Genomic DNA, 20245 nt, shown 5'->3' with positions numbered 1-20245 from the left:
AATGGAAAGAGATGATGTGGATGAAAGCAGAATATGTCTATCATTAAAAGAGCACAGTGTGTTTCAATATGGTGGGGACACACTCAAGAACATAAATCAACAAGGACGTGGTCACATCCCAGTTTCAACAGTCTCTGCTTGGTGCAGAACACCTTGGACATGCACAAATGAAATGTGTTTGTGGACAAACGTCTGTGTGAACCTCCAGATAGTGACCAGCACTTGGATCTGAAGTCACCCATTCGAAAGAACAAAGCCAAAACATTTGCCTCTTTGTATGAAGTCGTGGAACTTTCCAAGAACAAGCAAAACATCATCAAAGTGGACAGGCAGATTCTACAAAGGCTCATCACATCTTACAGAGTAGGTTGCAAGGTAGACTTGGAAAATATTCTCCAGCATGAACTCATGCCCATCCTGCCATCTCTGGCCGCAACTAACGGCAGTCTACATTCCACCAACTAATCTGCTTCTTGAAAAGGAACGATTCGAGCGCCGTCTTCTGTTCCTCTTTTAGAGAAAAAGCCAAGTCTTGTTCATTGTAGCGGCCAAAGCCATTTCAAACAACTGGTGTTCATCCATAGCCATCTTGCAATGTTTACTAAGGACTTCGACGTCACATTACTGTCGTCATCTGTTTAGCTCGCCTATATCAGATAACCCGCTGTGATTGGTGCAGCTCAGATCGAGGGGCATATTGAATGAGCTCCATTGCTCGACACCAGAGTAACTCGCTGAGCAAATTCAACTTCTGCTCTCGCAAGAACTTTGGATTACCAGGGTAGCCTGACATCACAACATTCGGCACCTATGCCAACAAGTTTGCTGACACAGTGTTGAAGATGGCAGAGAAGTACCAGAGGGTTGATGTAGTCTTCGACAGGTACCGTGACGAATTCATCAAAACAGGCACAAGAAAGAAGCGTAAACAGTCGACCAGTATGCAGAGAGATCGTGAATGACTTTGTTCCACTTCCAGCAGACTGGTCGAGCTTCATGGCACTAGAAGAGAACAAAGCAGATCTCGCTCGACTGTCAAGTCATCAGATCCAGAACTTGAAATATCCTCTCTGAGTGCTGACCATGAGGAGGCTGATACACGACTGATTTTGCACTGCATCCAGGCTCCTATGGACACAAAAGTCGTGTCAGCACGTGACACAGACGTGCTTCTTCTACTTCTAGCACATCATGACAGAATTGGATGTACTCATCTCTACATGAAAGCCGGGACATCAAAGGATCCAAAGTATTTTCCAGTACATGACATTCGCAAGTTACTCTGATGATCAAGTGGACACACTCATTGCCTTCCATGCCATCACTGGCTGTGATAGTGCGTCTCAGTTCAGCGGTCACGGAAAGAAAACAGTCTGGCAGGTATTCGAGCAACATCACACCGATCTTACTGGCCTTGGGAAGCCACTCCTTCGTTGCCCAGGCGGTGTGTTTGGGATCATTGTCATGCTGAAAGTCCCAGCCACGTTTCATCTTCAATGCCCTTGCTGATGGAAGGAGGTTTTCACTCAAAATCTCACGATACATGGCCCCATTCATTCTTTCCTTTACACGGATCAGTCGTCCTGGTCCCTTTGCAGAAAAACAGCCCCAAAGCATGATGTTTCCACCCCATGCTTCACAGTAGGTATGGTGTTCTTTCTCCTCCAAACACGACGAGTTGAGTTTTTACCAAAAAGTTCTATTTTGGTTTCATCTGACCATATGACATTCTCCCAATCCTCTTCTGGATCATCCAAATGCTCTCTAGCAAACTTCAGACGGGCATGGACATGTACTGGCTTAAGCAGGGGGACACGTATGGCACTGCAGGATTTGAGTCCCTGGCGGCGTAGTGTGTTACTGATGGTAGCCTTTGTTACATCTCTGGTTCTGGGATTTTTGCTCACCTTGTGATCATTTTGACCCCACGGGGTGAGATCTTGCGTGGAGCCCCAGATCGAGGGAGATTATCAGTGGTCTTGTATGTCTTCCATTTTCTAATAATTGCTCCCACAGTTGATTTCTTCACACCAAGCTGCTTACCTATTGCAGATTCAGTCTTCCCAGCCTGGTGCAGGTCTACAATTTTATTTCTGGTGTCCTTTGACAGCTCTTTGGTCTTGGCCAGAGTGGAGTTTGGAGTGTGACTGTTTGAGGTTGTGGACAGGTGTCTTTTATACTGATAACAAGTTCAAACAGGTACCATTAATACAGGTAACGAGTGGAGGACAGAGGAGCCTCTTAAAGAAGTTGTTACAGGTCTGTGAGAGCCAGAAATCTTGCTTGTTTGTAGGTGACCAAATACTTATTTTATCAAGGAATTGACCAATTAATTCATTAAACATCCTACAATGTGATTTTCTGGATTTTTTTTTCTCATTTTGTCTCTCATAGTTGAAGTGTACCTATGATGAAAATTACAGGCCTCTCTCATCTTTTTAAGTGGGAGAACTTGCACAATTGGTGGCTGACTAAATACTTTTTTGCCCCACTGTATGTGTATAGGGAATTAGTTGATTTTGATCACTGTGTACAAGAATGTGCAAATATGATAGACTGGTAGAGTATTCCAATGTACCTGTACTTGTACTGGTTGTAATCTTTCTATTCTATTCTTCTATTATTCAGAAAGAGTCGCATGGAATGTATAGACGCATTCAACTGCAGGAAACTTGACAACACTTGCCAGAACATTGAAGAGGACTGCGAATAAGCTGTCACTGTAACTTCTACTGGGATATAGTTCAATGAATATCACCATGACCCATGGATCTTCCTGCTTTTGGATCTTAATTGATTGACAACTTCTTTATCACTAATGACCACATTTTTCTCTATACTTGTGTGATTTTCAATCTGATTATTGACACTTATTATTGATTATTGATCTAAATCAAGGTAAGGTAAATGATAAGTAAAGTACAAAGTAAGTAAATGTAGGTACAAAGGATTTTGTACAAAGGTACATTTTTGAGCCTGATAATATCAAAAATAATAGTAATAATAATAATAATAATAATTTTAAAGGTTGTATCAGCGATTTCAGGCCCAAACATAAATGATCACATTCATCTAATCTTTCCTACTGATCCGCTAGCTGACCGCCCCATAAGCAGGCCGCCAAAAAAACGCGTCTCTGTAAGCCCACCCACGGACAGGGGTGGGTGTTGTGAGGTTTTCGTGTGCAGTTGTCATAGGCAGCCGTGCACGAGCGCAAAACCTCACAACACCCACCCCTGTCGGTGATTGGTTGGAACACTATTTATTTTGGTTGAGTAGTTGGTGAAACTGATTGTTTTTGTGTGTAGATCTCAGAGCCTAGGCTGCCTATAGAGACGCGTTTTTTTTTGACTGCCTGCTTATGGGGCTGGCAGCTAGCGGATCGGTAGGAAAGATTAGATGAATGTGATAATTTATGTTTGGGCCTTTTTTGGGCCTGAAATCGCTGATACAGCCTTTAACTGAGTAATTATTAAATTATTAAAAACAACTATTTTTGCAATATCTAAGCAGTTTCTTCACATTACATCTCAAATCTGAATATGGCATTGAATTGCCCATGTAGGAAAATGTACAAAAGCACATTTATTTCATGTTTGTACCTTGTTTAGTCAAAAAGATATACTGAAAAATAGATTTCAGCCTGGCGGTGGCGGCCATTTTGAATTTCTCAATTTTGAGGCATTTTGGGGCATTTTTGAGATTCATATACAGCAGATTTGGATTCAGCACCCCTCAATACCCCTAGAAATGTTGTATAATATAAATAATCACAAAATGCCTTCGGGGTTCTGATTTTGTGAAAATTGACCCTGTCTATAGCACTGTTTGTTTGTTTTTGGCATCTGATAGAGCTTTTGGACTTGGAAACAGTGATGTCAGACAGAAACACAAATGTTTTAAAGTTAAGTAAAGATGGACATTTTTAATTAGTCAAAATTTATTTGATTGATTTATTTCGTGGAACATGTGTTTCCATGCATTTTGTTGAAATGTAATTTCTTGTATAGCCTATTGTATACACATGGTTTATTATTCATGTTGCTTATGTATTATACTATTTTTGTGTGTATTCATTGATATTAATCTATAGTTAGCTTTTTTTCCCAAGTGCATGGAAGTGTATGTATAAAAATGAATATAAAATATGTAATAAACAATTCTTATTTTGTGTTTGGTTCAATTTGTTTATTATAATAGAACTCAATGGTAACCATAGTAACAACATGAAATTAAATATAAAAAAAAATGAAATTCGGTTCCTGGAGGCACCCAAAGTGGTTCCACACAGTCCCTAATATAAGAGTTCCTCAGGAAACCTGTGTGTGTGTAACGATAACCAGCTGGAGTGCCCTTGAGAGCCACCGGAGGGCACTCCACACCTGACTCTCATGTTCACTCACAGACTACATCTCCCATCATTCTCTGCCTGGACTCATCAGCACTCATTATCACATTCACCTGTATCTCATCTTCTTGTTTAGTTCACCCCACATAAGCCTGGTTCACCCCATCACTTACTGCGAAGTTTTGTATGTTGTTGCACTGCATTCCTGAGCGTTTTCCCTGGTTTCTTGTCTTTTGGTTTATTTGGATTTCTTGCCTGTTCCATGGATTACTCTTTTGCCTCTGACCCCTGCCTGTTTTGTTTGTTTGTTTGTTTGTTTGTTTTGTTTGTTTGGACGGCCTACCTGTGTTTTGACCTTTTGCCTGTTTATTGGATTACGTGTCTGGATTGCCCCTTCATTAAAGCTGCATTTGGATCTCTACCTTCGTGTCTCCGAGCAGTCCGTAACAGAAAAAGAGTAATCTACGGAACAGACAAGAAATCCAAAAACCAAGAGACAAGAAACCAGGGAAAACGCTTAGGAATGCAGTGCAACAACATACAAAACTTCGCAGTGAGTGATGGGGTGAACCAGGCTTATGTGGGGTGAACTAAACAAGAAGATGAGATACAGGTGAATGTGATAATGAGTGCTGATGAGTCCAGGCAGAGAATGATGGGAGATGTAGTCTGTGAGTGAACATGAGAGTCAGGTGTGGAGTGCCCTCTGGTGGCTCTCGAGGGCACTCCAGCTGGTTATCGTTACAGTGTGGTTCTTCAGAGAACCGCCCCTATTTAAAGGGTGCCTAGAGGATCTACAGACGGTTCCGCCGGTGTGGCAAAGTGAAGAACCCCAAAAGGTTCCTCCAGGCACCTTTTATTTTTAGTGTAGGCTATAAATGAACAACACCACAGTCCCACAAATTCAACATCACCATCAAAGCTTCCAACAACTCCATCAGTTTTATCTAAAAAGTTTACCTTTTCAGCGTGATGACGTTTAATCTCCTCGACAGTTTCTGTAGTCCTGTTTAGAAACTTGTTAGCAGCATACCTTTTTCAAGTAACCGGTTAAAAAAAATCATGAGTGGGGTAATATTGATGTATTTTATTTTAATATTGATGCTTTTTTTTCTGTGATTGTATAAAACGTGAAAGTGTCTTGAGCTTGTGTTCACCACAGACCTTATTTCATCCATTTGACCAAAACCCCATTCAAAAAAGACCATTGACTTCGGGACGATGGAACTGGAAGTGCTAAAATTGGCCTACAAAGTGATGTCATACCTGCACCAGGTTGGCAGATTTGAAACGTTTATTTCCTCAAAAAGATTTAGATGTTTATTGTCAAATAAATTCCTAAAAAAAAAATGTTTAGAACTGATTCATTTTTATTAAAAAGTTTTTACTTTTAAACTACATATGTGCATAATGTTGCAATAAATGTAAATTATATTGTATCTATACACATAATCAACATTTAAATCTATTCACCTTTGTAGCGACGCAGAAGTAAGCTTTTTTTTCTGTAATTGGGCACTTCTGATTCATTAAAAGCTATAGTAAATAACTGGAAGAATAGCTAAATAAATTGTGCTACATGATATTAATTATAATAATTTTTTTCACATTTTTATTCATACTTTGCATTTAGGAATTTAATTTTAAAGGTTTTTGAAAGATTATGGTGCAGTAGAAGACATTTTACTCTAGGGATTCATAGTGTACTTTTTTTTTGCCACTATATGATTTGAATTCATGTTTTTTTTCTTCAGAAAAATTGTATCGGCAAAATAAGTCAGGGATTTTCTATTTTTATAAATGAGAAATGCAACGGAGCAAGTTGATTTTGAAACAATGCTGCTTGTGTCGTCTTAACGTCCACCTAAACCATACAGTGTGCACCAAAACATTCTCTTTATTTGATCTAGTAAATGTCTATAATTGAATGTTGGCTATACAACCTTAAATGGGTTTTATTTAAATGTTTACGTCACAAACAGTTTACACACAACAAACATTCAAGATTTTATTGTCATAAAAAGGATAAGATGTTTATACACACGTCTGAAGTCTAACAGCATCAAAACGACCTTCAGTTAAATGTAAACCTACATCTTTTAAAGCACTGCTAATACACATGGCAATAGTAGTATCTAGAAAAATGGACAGAACAAAGAAAATGTCTCTAAACTTCTCTTTAGTTTAGAAGTCAAGCACACAGTATTTGGTAAAGGAAAAGAACAAACAATAGCTATAGTCTTACCATTTTAAAACACTCAAAAACAAAACAAAAAACAAAACGAAACAAAAGTGAAACTGCCTCATCAACTGAATGGTCAAAAGATAAACACAGTTTATATACAAAAAGCTACAGTTTATATAAAAATATATATATTTTTAATGATTTATATAGAAATTTGTTGAGCTCTTGCTTCATGAATAAGGCCCAGGATTTTGTTTTATTGCTGTATAGCTGCCATATGACCTTGATGTCAAAGACACATGGGCCCGTTCTTCGTACGTTGCTTAAAACATCCGAGATCAAATGAGACATCCAAGATGATATCATCGTGCTAATCATGATCTGGCTAATTGGGTTCTTCGAACACACTTGCCGGATATGATTAGTATCGCTGGATTGAGTTATCTGAGATAACTGCGAAGTTTAAAAGGGGATATGTATCGATAGTAGAAACATTGACTATTGGCTGCTCAGCGTGGCCAAAGTCTGCAAAAGCCAGGAGAGAGGGCTGGCAAAAAGTAGCAGACAATTTAAATCCATTAGAAGTGGCCATGTTAGATGTTTTTATCACTTATTAGCCAATATTTTTGTATTTTAATAATTGCATAATTACTTTGTTCATTGTAAGGTCAGAGTCACCACACTAGAACATGGGAACAAATAAAAGTGAAGTACAAAAATATTCTACATAATGGTAATTTTTAGTTATAGTCTCTTTTATAAAAGGCACTGTTAAATAAATGGTTGTCTGATTATAAAAGCAACCAAGAAAAAGGCTGAGAAAAAAAGAAAAAGAAAAGATCTTAGTAGCCTACACTGTAAAATAATTTTTGCTGCATTAAATTAAGGCCGTATAGTCATTTCAACTGTTAAATCTTGAGTAATTATGAATTGCTTTGACTTGTGAAAGTGAAAACTGATAAACTTATGTTAATGTAAAAATATTTTGCCATGAGTTATTTCATAGTGTAGTTCATTGTAATGACATTGTGTTTTCCTCTTTTGAGCACTTTTACATAATACACCAACACTTGTATCTGTTCCCAAGAAAGTGGTGGCTGAAATATGTGCAGTAAGTGGACATTTTCTAACTTTCCAAAGGAAAGAAAGTATAAGACTTTGTAATGTCCATTTGTTTCCATTGCACTGGACAGTGAATAAACCCTCTCAGATAACTGTCATATGGAGGAACTAGCCTACCTGCAACTGCAAGTGTATAAATAACTTTACTTAATTTATACTTGTATGCTTTATGGCTGCAATATAAGTTGCAGGATTCCACATCTACAGAAAGGCCTACAGAAGAGTCAGCACAGACAGAGGAGACATAGGCCTACAGGTGGGCAGTGTATAGCCAACTTTTCCTTTTTATTTGTTGCATGAGGCATGTGTCTAATATCTCTTGTTGCAGGCACTTGACCACTGGCTTTTCTTTACAAAGAACAATTGAAATAAAACACAAGGAACTAAGCATATTTGTCTTTTATTAAACATTTAATGAAAAGTTTTTTTTTTTTTTTGGCAATGTTGTGTAATATGGCACATGCAACAATGTCACAGGCCCTGTCAGGTGTGCAACCCCTCAGACTTTTCAGACACTGACATCTTCCCTTTAGTTAGCCAAAGTTAATTTCATTGTGTGCCCTTGTCCTGGCTAGAGCTGCATTGTAACTGGTTTGGGTCAGGGAATGGGGTCATAAAACACTTGTCTGTAGGAACATGTCATAATCACCGAAAAAATGCAGTTCTGTTAGGATCAGCATAAGTGTATGTAATACAGTGAGCTTGATATTTAATTGTGGAACTTTCCTTACCACTTTCAAATAATGTGCATAAATGTGAATCTCTGAAAATGCTTAAGTCATGCACATATCCTGGCCATTTTGCTTTCACATTTGTGATATGGAAGATTTTAGTCAACTGCCTTTTTTAAATTTGATATAATATTACTAATCTGGAATATTAAGAATCACAATAGTAACTGGGCTGCACATTTACATTGTGAACCCCCTTTCTGTTCACATAATCCCCTTCATTGAGGCCTTGATGGCAGTCTATGGTCTAGCCTATAGTCTATGGTAACAATCACGTTAGTGAAGCCTGAGTGACATATATAGGCTACTGTAATCGGCATGGTCATGATTGCATGATCTTCATAAAAAATTATGATAGCCTAAAAAAATCAAATAAAACTGCTTAAAAAAAAAACTGCTTTACAGCATTGGGTCTTAAGTGGCTTGGAAATGCCACAAAAAACCTAAAACTGTTTTTAAAACCTAAAAGCGCCAGGTAAACTCCAAATGACACGACAGACAGCACTTTCCATCAGGTTCTCCGCATCTCCAATAGTGTAAAGGAAAGAACCACTCGCAAATAATCTAGGGCAATGCAAACAGTTTGTGCTGTAGTTAAAGCCCGACTCCGACAAGTCGAAAATAAATGTGCGTTTCCAACAAATTAATAATGTAAACGACAATCTCACGAGTCACGAGAAAAAATATATATCTCAGAAAGTGCACTATCGCGCTGCGCTGGACTTCCCGTATCAGCTCCGTTCATGTAGCCGGGATCTAATCCTGTTAACATAAAATAAGCTTGCTCCCGAGCAGGTTTAAGCTTGCGCACCTGTTGCTATGACAACAAGTCCAGGATGAGCGTCGAAGAACCAAACAATCCAAGATCATGCCAAATCGTCAACAATCAAATCCAGCTAACTGAGTTAGCGACGTACGAAGAACGGGATCCATTTGCTGTGTGAATAATCACATCTAACAGCAATTAAGGCTGGTTGTTAGATGCTTCAGTACTGAAAGATGGTGACATAACAAATAATAGTGAAAAAAACTAAAACGTTCTTGCCGTTTCTTTGTATTATTTATACAATTTAATATCAATTGAATTGTTTCAAAGTCCCACACCATTTTTTTGGGGTGTATTTTCTTTCATTTAAAATGTTGCCCATTCCTCTTTCATGTTTCACATGACATTGAAATCTGAACTTTGACTTGTTTGACTTGTTGTCTGAACAACTCCTTGTCTTTCTTCTGAGCAATTCCTTTGTGGATTTGCTTGTACAGTTCAGCTTCATCTGTTGCACAGGTTGCTGCATGTTCTCCTCAAGCACTCTTTGGTATAATATTATAATAATAATGTTATAGTGTCAGAGACCTCTGGCCTGGACAGATTGCCATTTGTCTGAAAAGGTTTCCATTTGCAGACATCTTATGTACAGTGATGGTTGAAAATACTAATGTGAATATTATTAGTAATATGAATTGTTATTAAATAAATGTGTCATAATGTATTAATTTCTTAATAACATTTTATTAACTTAAAGTGTAAATGAATGCATTAATTACCACAATTGGTCAAAGCATTGTACTTCAACTTGCAGTTGTCTGCTTTAATTAATCATTAACTAATGATTTGCAAATGTATCATTATGTTATGACTTTACTTGTTGAGGCACATGACTATTAACTAATTGTTAAGTAATATGCCATTTATTGGTTTTGACAGTTTGCACATGCAGTGAATGTAATGTCAGAATGTGTTTGAAGGATGGGTGAGTTGGGCTGCACACAAATATCAGCACACCAGAATCTGAACTCCTGACGCTGTTACACTGTGTTTAAACTGGACAAGACCAGCTGTCTACACTGAACATGACAAACCATTGCAAGTCCATTTGTCCTTCGTAACAGAACTAGCACAAGAGCTCGGAGTACGTCAGAAATAGTGTGGCATCAGTTTACTGTCTGGGTTTTGTCGTGTAGCGTCGCGCCGCATCCAGTGTATCACTGACTATAATGGACGCTCTATTGTCTTTGTCCTTTGTCCAACACAGTGTTATGAAATAGCAGCGCTCGACCGCATGTTCTCAGTGTACCACAACCTCAAGCTTAACCTGACATATTCCTGTGCCATGAACAACAAGGTTCATCGGACTCAGTGAAATCTTGGTTGTAGATGGTTGGAGATTGAAATCCATGGCTTAGTGTGGATGTCAAAACCAAAATGGCATTTTACTTAACAGTTAGTTAATAATCATGTGCCTCAACAAGTAAAGTCATAACATAATGATACATTTGCAAATCATTAGCTAATGATTAATTAAAGCAGACAATTCGAAGTTGAAGTTCATGACTTCAACCCATTGTGGTAATTAACACATTCATTTACACAATTAGTTAATGAAATTTGTTATTAAGGAATTAATACATTGTCACATTTAATTAATAACAATTCATATATTACTTAATCTATTAATCATTTAGAATCTTTATTAGTTGCTGATGCAGTAATCATTAATTAATGGTTTAGTTCTTCATGAGTCATACACTAACACATGATTATCTGTGCATTAGTTAAGCATGAATTAATAAATATTGTAAAGTGTTACCATAAAAGCTTTTATAGCACCTAGTCTTTGAACAGCATTTGCATTTTTGTACTTCATTTGAAATCACCTTGACACAAGAGGCCTGTCTAACAAAGCAATTGGCTACTAGTTAAAGTCCCCGTGAACCGGAAGTTGCAAACGACTTTTCTCCAGTGTTATGACGTATTTCCAAGTGAAAAGGAATATTGAACAGAGGGCAAGGTTTTACTTAGCGTTCCTCCACTCCATCTCTCACTCATAGCAGACTAACGGTTTGAGGGGAGTGGTTAAGCGTTTTCAAACCAAGCCGTCAAACCTACGTCATCAGAAAAAGACGCCATTCCAGACCCGGAAGCAACTTTTCAGATTTTGATTAAAGATTTCCATGGTAAATTTGTTTTTTTTTTTATATTTACTTTACGGATTAATTGTTCACCACAAGACTAGTAATATGCGCTAACAAAGTAAATAGGGTTAATTTTGATTTCATGGGGACTTAAAGTTGAGCAAACTCCAGTTTTTTGTATCGTGAAATAAGCTTGCATTTTTTCAGTCCATGGTGGATCACTTTAACACTGTTCATCACCATATTTACTAAAGCTACACAACTCCTCTGGTTTGGGGTTAGGTTTTGTTGATCAGATTACAACTAGACACTTGATACATTCATTGACATTGAGTCAATCCCCTGTGTGTTATGTCCTAAGCTACAGCACACAAAAATAATTTTAGATATAAAACTTGACTACTTACATTTTTGTTGAGAGAAGCTTACAGAGAGAAGAGAAAATTGAATTAAATATTTGACATTATCATTAAGTAATTCAGTACAGAATGTATGAGGGGAAATATCTGTAATCGTGTGCTGCAGTGAGCCAGTCTTCTGGCAGTTTGTGCTACTAGCTCAGGAGGTGCTATCTGCTGTTAAAATAGTGACTTTTCAAGCTAAAACGTGGGTATTATGCTTCACACCCGCTTACAGTAAATCCGTGAATCATGATTAAACCAGGGGTATTCAACCCTGCTCCTGGAGAGCTATACCTGCATGAAATGGGTGCCAGACATCCAAAACATGCACTTATGGGGGGTTTCCAGGAACAAGAATGGGAACTACTGATATATAGCATCAGATATCATTAAAAACTGATGAAATTTTGCATGTGTCTTCAGAATATGCCATTGTCCATGTTTTTTTAAAAGTTTTAGCCTGTATTAGCTGTTGAAATTTGGCTGCCGAAGGCCATGTTTGTTGATTTGCCCAATTGATATTTAAAGAATAGTTTAGCATTTCTACCAAAAAAAGTACTACATTTCCATGATCAAGTGGTTGTGTACAGCCCATTGTGTTCTGATCCCACATCACCTCTCATTCACACCTACTGTACAATTAGACAGTTTGGGCTACAGGCCAAAGCCAACATCTGCCTGCATTAACCGTTAGCCCCACACTAAACAGACATCTGTTGATATAGGATATCCTGTTCTGCCTTTGTGCTGATAATTAACTCACAACATATTAAATAACAGGGCATATGTCCAGACGTGGTGTGTAATCAAGCACACTTAATCATTGCCTAACAAGCAGACCAGGCCTGATAAATGGGAAACTGCACCATGCATACTGCGCTTTGCTCTAATTTTCTATTAGTCAGCTGCTAAACCAATGCAGACACAGACAACACAATATGAATGCTATTCTTCATCCCCCTCTGAGTGAAGCTCTGAACACGTCAGGAGAAGGGAAGATGTAACATAATGCTTAAAAATGCTACCGTTTTCAAAATGGGCTTTTGCAGCTTGAAATATAAGATCACTAAACCTTCATAGTGAAAGTAAGGTACTTTCCTGCACACCACTTTCATTTTAAACTGATAACTTATGGTGACTTCTGTAGTCAAAGTCTTGTGTGATCTATGTGATTTCCTGTCATGTTAGCTGAGGTCTGCAGTTATTTCACTCTGAATCCTCCCGTTACCAGTCCTTAAAAACTTTGTTCCAATCAGTTCTTCTCTCTAGACAAAGACACATCCAGTGTTTCAGAACTTCTGGTTCTCTGATGGAGAGCTGACCGACACAAATCTGTCACTGTCTCTAATGAGAAACCTCTCCATTCCTGTGAAAATCACAAAACAAAATACAAACAAACAGAACACAGTTACTGATTAACATCTATGGGCAAACATATTTGTTATAAATATGACAAATAGGGGTGGGCAAAAAAATCGATTCACATATGAATCGCGATTCAAACTTTACCGATTCAAAATCGATTCATAGAATTCCAAAAATCGATTCTTGTTTTTTTAATTTTTTTTTATTGAAATATATATATTTTTGGTATTGTCCTGAAATGAGTCTAGCTTGCCATTCCCATAGATGGCGCAGCATCGAATTCACACTTGCACTACGCCTGCACACTCTTGTCATAGCCAAAAGAAGAAGTGCAGCAGAAGCGGCGTAGAAGGAATTAAGGCTGGCTGGCTGGCTGGCTGGCTGGCTGTGTGGCGTGTCTGTTTTTATTTCGGCTCCCATTAACAGGTTAGAGCTTGCACACAGCCTGCGTGACACGCGCGTCTCAGGTGTGGCCCGAGTCGTGCGGAAAACGCGTGCATGAAATAGAACCGACGCCTATTTTTCTTGCGACACGCAAGCGTGTTGGAAGCGTTTCCAGGCAAAATAGAATGTTTATATATGTCATTTTTGACACGAATATTCATATTAATAAATGACATTTTGATGTTTGAAAGTCTAGGTTTTGACATAAATGCAGATATAATGTAGGCTTATTGTATTTTTAGCGCAATTTTCCACCGGGCAAATTGCGATTGTTAACTCATGATTTCTGTTCTGTGCGTCTGTGCGCACCAATCTTGCACTTCTATCTACTCCTCAACCAGACCACCTAGAGACTTCGGGTTTTCGGCATTATGTTAAGGAACTTCTAATCTCGGGAACGCACAAAAAAAATCCGGGAAAATATTTACTATCTCTTAGTGTTGTGATCCCATGAGGTGAGAAAATTGCGCTAAAACACTCAACAAGTTTTTATTACTTGTTTTTTATCGATTTTCAAAAATTGCACCTGTCAATACAGAACGAAATATTCTGTAGCCTATTTTGCCGTCAATAGCCTAGGCCTACTCCTTAAACTACATTTAGCAGTATTGTTTGTTTGATCTGACTACAGCACTTTAAAGCTAAATGTAAAAAAAAAAAAAAATCTGACTACAGCACTTTAAAGCTAAATGTAAAAAAAATATATATATATATTTAAGTTTTAATTTAAACTTGAATTAAATGTATTTGAAAGCTGGCCAAAGCTTGGCACTTTGCACTGTTTAGTTGCAAAAGTTTTATGAAGACAAAGTAATATCAAACTTCATTTAATTTATTTATTTTCTTTTAAATTGTATGTCTACTGCAATCACACAGGAAAAAGCCAACTACATTTACATACTGTGAATCGTTTTTTGAATCGAGAATCGTTTTTGAATCGAAAATCGATTTTGAATCGAATCTTGAGACTAAAAATCGGTATCGAATCGAATCGTGAAATTTTCTGAATCGTGCACCCCTAATGACAAAGGATAAAAGTTCACCAACCTGTTCATTCCCATCATCACAGCCACATCCTGTCATGTTTAGAGTCCTCCACTGTCCTGTAGGAAAAATGTAGACAAATTTAGCCCATATGATCATAAATAAAATGTAAACTACACAACAGTTCAAAAGTTTGGGTAAAAGAGTTTTTTTTTTTTTTGTGTGGAAAGAATTAAACCTTTTATTCTTTAAAAAAAATACATATTTTAAACAAATGCTGTTCTTTTGAGCTTTCAGTTCAGAATCCCGAATGAAAATGTATTACAGTTTCCAGAAAAATATTAAGCATCACAACTGTTTTCAACATTGATAATAATGAATGCTTTTTAAGCACAGATTGGCATATTAGAATGATTTCAGAAGGATCATGTGATACTATAAGATGGATAAATGTCTGCATCACAGGGATAAATTACATTTGAAAATATATTCAAATAGCAAACAGTTATTTTAAATAGTAATATTTCACAATTTAACTTTATCAAATATAGAATCGGTGAGCATAAAGACTCCGATATACTCACGGTGAAGTTATTGTTCGTTCTTCGCTTAAGGTTAAAACAAAGTTCAAAATATTATGTGACCAGCGGTATAATCTTATCGAACATCCGACACTGTCCACACTGCTGAGAGCGGCGTTTAGATGAATATGTAAATATGTGCTGCACACTTTTATCTCTTTATAACAAAATAAACGCACAACAAAATTTAGAAAATTTAGCAAGTATTTTTAAATAAAGCATACGAAAAGCATCTGATCATAGCAATGTGGATATGTTTGAACAAGCTCTGCAATTCGGAGCTAGTAAACATCACGTTTATTTATATAGCACTTTATACAATAGATAGCTTAAAATCAAGCATCTTTACCGTATTAAACAGGGAAACATTTAATCAGAAGTAGGCTACAACTTAATTTTCTACAATATTAAAGCAGATCTCCAGTGTGTTCATGTTTTCACTCACGGACGTCTGACCTCGACGAACTGATCAGGAGAAATAAAGCGGAAAAGATTTTCCACGTGAAAGAAGGCGGAGCCTCAGCGCACAACTATTACTTATTTGCTACGGGCAAATGGTAGTCCAAGTTTACCAGCCGTAGTGAACTTTTCTGGAAAGTTCACTTTGGCAAGCTGTTTCGAACTCCTAAAACTAACTCCAAACGAAGTTTGTTTTGGCCTGATTTTGTTCAACATGACATCGCATCAGTTTGTTCTTAGATTTCGCTTGAAGTATATCGGGGCCTTAAGAGACTATTTCTAAATACATCTTACCAAACCCAAACTTTTGAACAGTGTATAGGCTACACTATATCAATATATAAGAAAAAGTACATACAATGAATGTGGTATTTTGAAACAACAACAACAACAAAAAACACACCTGTTCTTCATCACTGGAATTGGCACGCCTTGATACTGGAATCCATTCCCTAAAAATGAAGATAAATTTAACATGGCAGCACTAGATGACCAAATGTTGGTGCAGTCTGCTGTAATGTTTATAAGCTGATCCTGGAGCCTCTACCACTGCACATTTTGAACATCCCTTTGTCTGACACACCCATTAAAGGTCTTTACTAATGAGCTGATGACCTCAGTCAGTTGATTGATTATGGAGACATATGCGCATTATAAACAATATAGAGGTTATAAATTACGGACTCTGTTCACAGACTGATCATGATTATGCACTATATTCTGCCTTTCCACAAACATAAAATTATGATTTAAGCAATGTTTTTTTTTTTTCTTAATATATTTTCATGAACAAAAAAACAAAAACTAAATGTATAATATAACACAATAATTTGTATTTTAACATTGCTGCATTACAGGTTTTCTATTTCTGGAGCATCATGCTTGTTAGTCCTCAGACTGTTATGACCAATCTCAGTGGTTTAAAATTCTACTTCTCATAACTGCACATTAAAAATCAAATATAATATGACTGGCTGTGATTGTGTCAAAAAATAGCATATAACTGGAAAAAGTGTTAATTCATGCTAGGTTTGGACATCACTTATTATTGTAGGGCAATATTAAAATGTAAACAAAACATACAAAAGCTCCAAACCTTCACGTCACACTGAGACAAATGAAGTGTTTAAACTCACGGCTTGGTTTTGAATATCACAACACCAACAGCACCGAGAAGAGCAATGATGATGAAAAAAACAAACAGACCCCAACAGACGGTGCTGGATTCTAGTAAAGAACGGTGGAGATAAGAGAAACTTTGTCAAGTTCAAACTTCTACAACATTACTGTTATTCATGACAGGCTGACAAAGACTATATCCATTTATACAGACATGGGTTATCACAGATTAGAGTTATCCTGATTCCCATGTCCAGAATTGAGATTAATATGATACAGGGATATCCAGTTAAAACATTTATATATCACAGTTTTGAATTTCCACATAATGTAGACTTTTTAATCTTTTTGTATCTGATAAATTGTATCATGCATAATTATATTTTTAATGCCAAATGCATAAATGTAAATGTTCTGTTTGCAACCTCAATTGAAATTTAGCAATTCAGTTCATCATCATATGCAGCACACAACTTTTCATTGGATAAGTGTTTCAAGAATAACAAACAACATGTATCATAACCTATAAAAACAAACAAAAATAGACTCACCAGTATGAATATTCACATACAGAGAACCTGATGAGTTTCCATACTGGTTTGAAGCATGACAGATGTACAAGCCATTAAAGTCAGGGGAAAGTTTTGGGACAGGAAGCTTGTTGCCTTTAAAAACGGGAATACTTTTATTGTCTCTGTTAAAATAGAGAGATATGAAAGATCACTGAACACACTGGTAAAACAAGGTTGGATAACATCTGGAAAATCTGCCCACAAACACTTTAGCAACCACCCACCAACACCCCAGCAACCATTAAGAAATGCTCAGCCTTCCATCTATCGGCCTCTCTCTCTGAAACCTACAAAAACCTTCATGCATCAAGCCTATGACCTTTGCCCCTGGTTAGTAGACGCTCAAACACAACAAAGTTGACATGAAATCTAAATTGACCCGGTTTATTTTTTTAATGCATGTTACTGGTCTTATTGTAAATGATTCACATGTGAATTACATTTTTTGACCTTGTAATCTTTAATCAAAATTGTATAACTTGCTCTCCCAGTGATACGACTCACTTGATGTCTATGACATGAGATCCATGTTGCAGTTAAGCCAATCACACTCAGATCTGCCTTCATTCCAGTATGCAGTGCTCACTTTTCACAATCCAATCAACAACTGATGGATAAAATCATGTCCCGTCCAATGTTTTTTTCTTGCTCACTAAGCCATTTCATAAGAAACATGTCCCAAAATACTAGATAAATTCTAAAACCTGTGAACTTGGCAGTTTAGCCTGAATATGCAAAAGCAACTTGTCCATATTAATAAATGGATAGCTTAGAGAATAACTGCCACTAAGATAAAGTTGTTTAGTGACTATTTGTCAACATGCCTCTGAATCAATAACGTATTACCTTCTTGCTAATTATCTGTCTGATTTCCCTGTAAAGTCAAAGTAAATAGATAAAAAAGGAAATGCAAAATTCAGTGCTGAAATACAGTATAAATGAGAATAAAAGGAAGAAAAGTTCCAGGCCTTACAGACATCACTGTGCACTAAAATACAAAATATCGTAAAAACACTGACAAATAAACAAACACTAAATTTGGCTGAAATTATCAAGGCTTCTCCAGTCAAAATATTATATAGAACTGAGTGCAGATATTATTTGCAGTTTTATATTACCTAGTCCAGGTGTAGATGGTTGGTTCTGGATTACTGTCCACTATACACTTGAATTCTTTAGCATTTGTTGGACTGTCAGGAATTATAACCACTGACTCTGGAGGATCTAGGAAAAGAAATTAGGTAGCAAAAATAACTATATATCCATAAACAGTATTTACTCTATGTGAAACTGAAACCTTTAGGGTTCACAGGCAGAAACATGGCAATCTAAGCCATCATTTTTAAGCTGTGGTTTACAGAGTAGGAATAAGCACAAAGTTTTGAGAATAGTGATGCCTTCATGCCATGTCAGAAATATGTTAAAATATAAGTTCTCATCTTAAATTAACAAGTGATGTTCCTCATGGCACACACAAAACAAACACATCACAACCTGTTTAGTCTGATTCAAAAATGACTCTTATGAGTTGGTTCTTTCATAGAATCATCCAAATGACTCAAACGTAGGAGTTTGCAAGTCTGACAAATCCTTTTCTGAATGAACTCACAGAATCCATCAGAACAGCCACTGAAAGGCTTATTTACTGAAATATAAGTTCATGTTAATGCATCATTGCTTCATTACAGCCATTAGTATACTCTTATTTTCTGTGCCATGAAGAAAGCAAAAATATGCTCTCTCATGTCTTTATGATTATCGTCATCCGCTATTTTTTTCTGCACAAAAAACCCAAGACAATTTAATATAGATAATTGCATTTAGAATGTGAAGTTTGTATTTTATATGAAAAGTATATAACGGTCATTTGTATGCAAGCTGTTGGTTGATACTCCAAATACTTACAATGAATGTTTATTGTGTAGTTTATTACGAGGTCTTCTCTTAGGGTGTTGTGCTTCACCACACACTGGATGTTCTTTTTGTTTAAATGTTTGAATGGGACTCCAAGTAGGTAGGACACAACAGTAATGGTCCTATCGGGGTGCACTGTATGGTTGGTTTCAGTCCTCAGAGAGTTTTCCAGATCTCCTAATCTCCACATCACTGCTGGAGCAGGCCAAGCATTAGAGGCAACGCATGATGCCAATGTAGCCTCAAAACAACCAGTAACAGGAGCTTCCCCTTTCACATTAACCACAGGACGGGCTACATTTGAAATAGAAAAAAAGATAATCATTAAATCATTCAACTGTAAAAACTAACTGACTATACTAACTAAAATAGCTTAGTCTGCTCTAGATCTTCTCATAGCTACTAAAAGCATTTGAAATATAAATGTAACAAATTTTTCTAGCACATAGAAGAAAGGCCCCGATATACTTCTATAGTTCTTTTTCGTTCTTCGCTTAAGGGTAATGTGACCAGCGGTATACTGTTTTATACTGTTTTTGAACATCTGACGCCAACCACTGCTGAGAGTGTTTAGATGAATATGTAAATAAATATGTGCGGTGTGCTTTCCTCTCAATAGCAAAAATAAACACACAATAAAATTTAGAAAACCGCACGCATTTTAATAAAGCATACAAAAAGCATCTGACCGTAGCAATGTGGATATGTTTGCATGAGCTCTGCAATTCGGCACTCTAATAAAATCACATCACATTAATTTATATTAATGCACTTTCGATAGATTACGTAAAATCAAGCAGCTTTACCGTCTCAAATGAGAAAAAACGTATGAGTGTCTTTTTTTTTTCATCAGAAGTACAACTTCATTTTCTACAATAAAGCAGTGTGTTCATGTTTTCACTCGAGGACGTCTGACCTCGACGGACTGAACAGAAGAAATAAAGCGGAAAAGATTGTCCATGTAAAAGAAGGCAGAGCCTCAGTGCACACCTATTACTTATTTGTTACAGGCAAATAGTAGTACAAGTTTACCAGCCATAGTGAACTTTTCCGGAAAGTCACATATGTTCATTCGGTTTCGCTTAAAGTATATTGGGGGCCTAAACT

The 20245-nt window shown here is 36.9% G+C and overlaps 1 protein-coding gene across 1 annotated transcript in view; it reads right to left on the bottom strand.

Moving 5' to 3' along the window:
• Nucleotides 1-1035: 1035 nt before the first annotated feature.
• The window catches only part of LOC307163952 (poliovirus receptor-like), a gene marked incomplete at its 3' end in the record, with an annotated part of 46646 nt that continues 27436 nt past the window's right edge, over nucleotides 1036-20245 (bottom strand). Inside the window, exons 3-10 of the mRNA XM_079880299.1 lie at nucleotides 19130-19432; nucleotides 18343-18448; nucleotides 17204-17346; nucleotides 16670-16760; nucleotides 15892-15985; nucleotides 2044-2179; nucleotides 1282-1505; nucleotides 1036-1128 (exon numbers count right to left, since the gene is read on the bottom strand). Coding sequence (XP_079736425.1) covers nucleotides 1036-1128; nucleotides 1282-1505; nucleotides 2044-2179; nucleotides 15892-15985; nucleotides 16670-16760; nucleotides 17204-17346; nucleotides 18343-18448; nucleotides 19130-19432 — 1190 coding nt within the window. The remainder of the gene's footprint in view (nucleotides 1129-1281; nucleotides 1506-2043; nucleotides 2180-15891; nucleotides 15986-16669; nucleotides 16761-17203; nucleotides 17347-18342; nucleotides 18449-19129; nucleotides 19433-20245) is intronic.

The sequence above is a fragment of the Squalius cephalus genome (assembly GCF_949319135.1).
Source record: "Squalius cephalus genome assembly, chromosome: 9".
Classification (NCBI taxonomy): Eukaryota; Metazoa; Chordata; class Actinopteri; order Cypriniformes; family Leuciscidae; genus Squalius; species Squalius cephalus.
The sequence above is the reverse complement of the archived record's forward strand: the minus strand, read 5'-3'. Positions and strand labels throughout refer to the sequence as shown.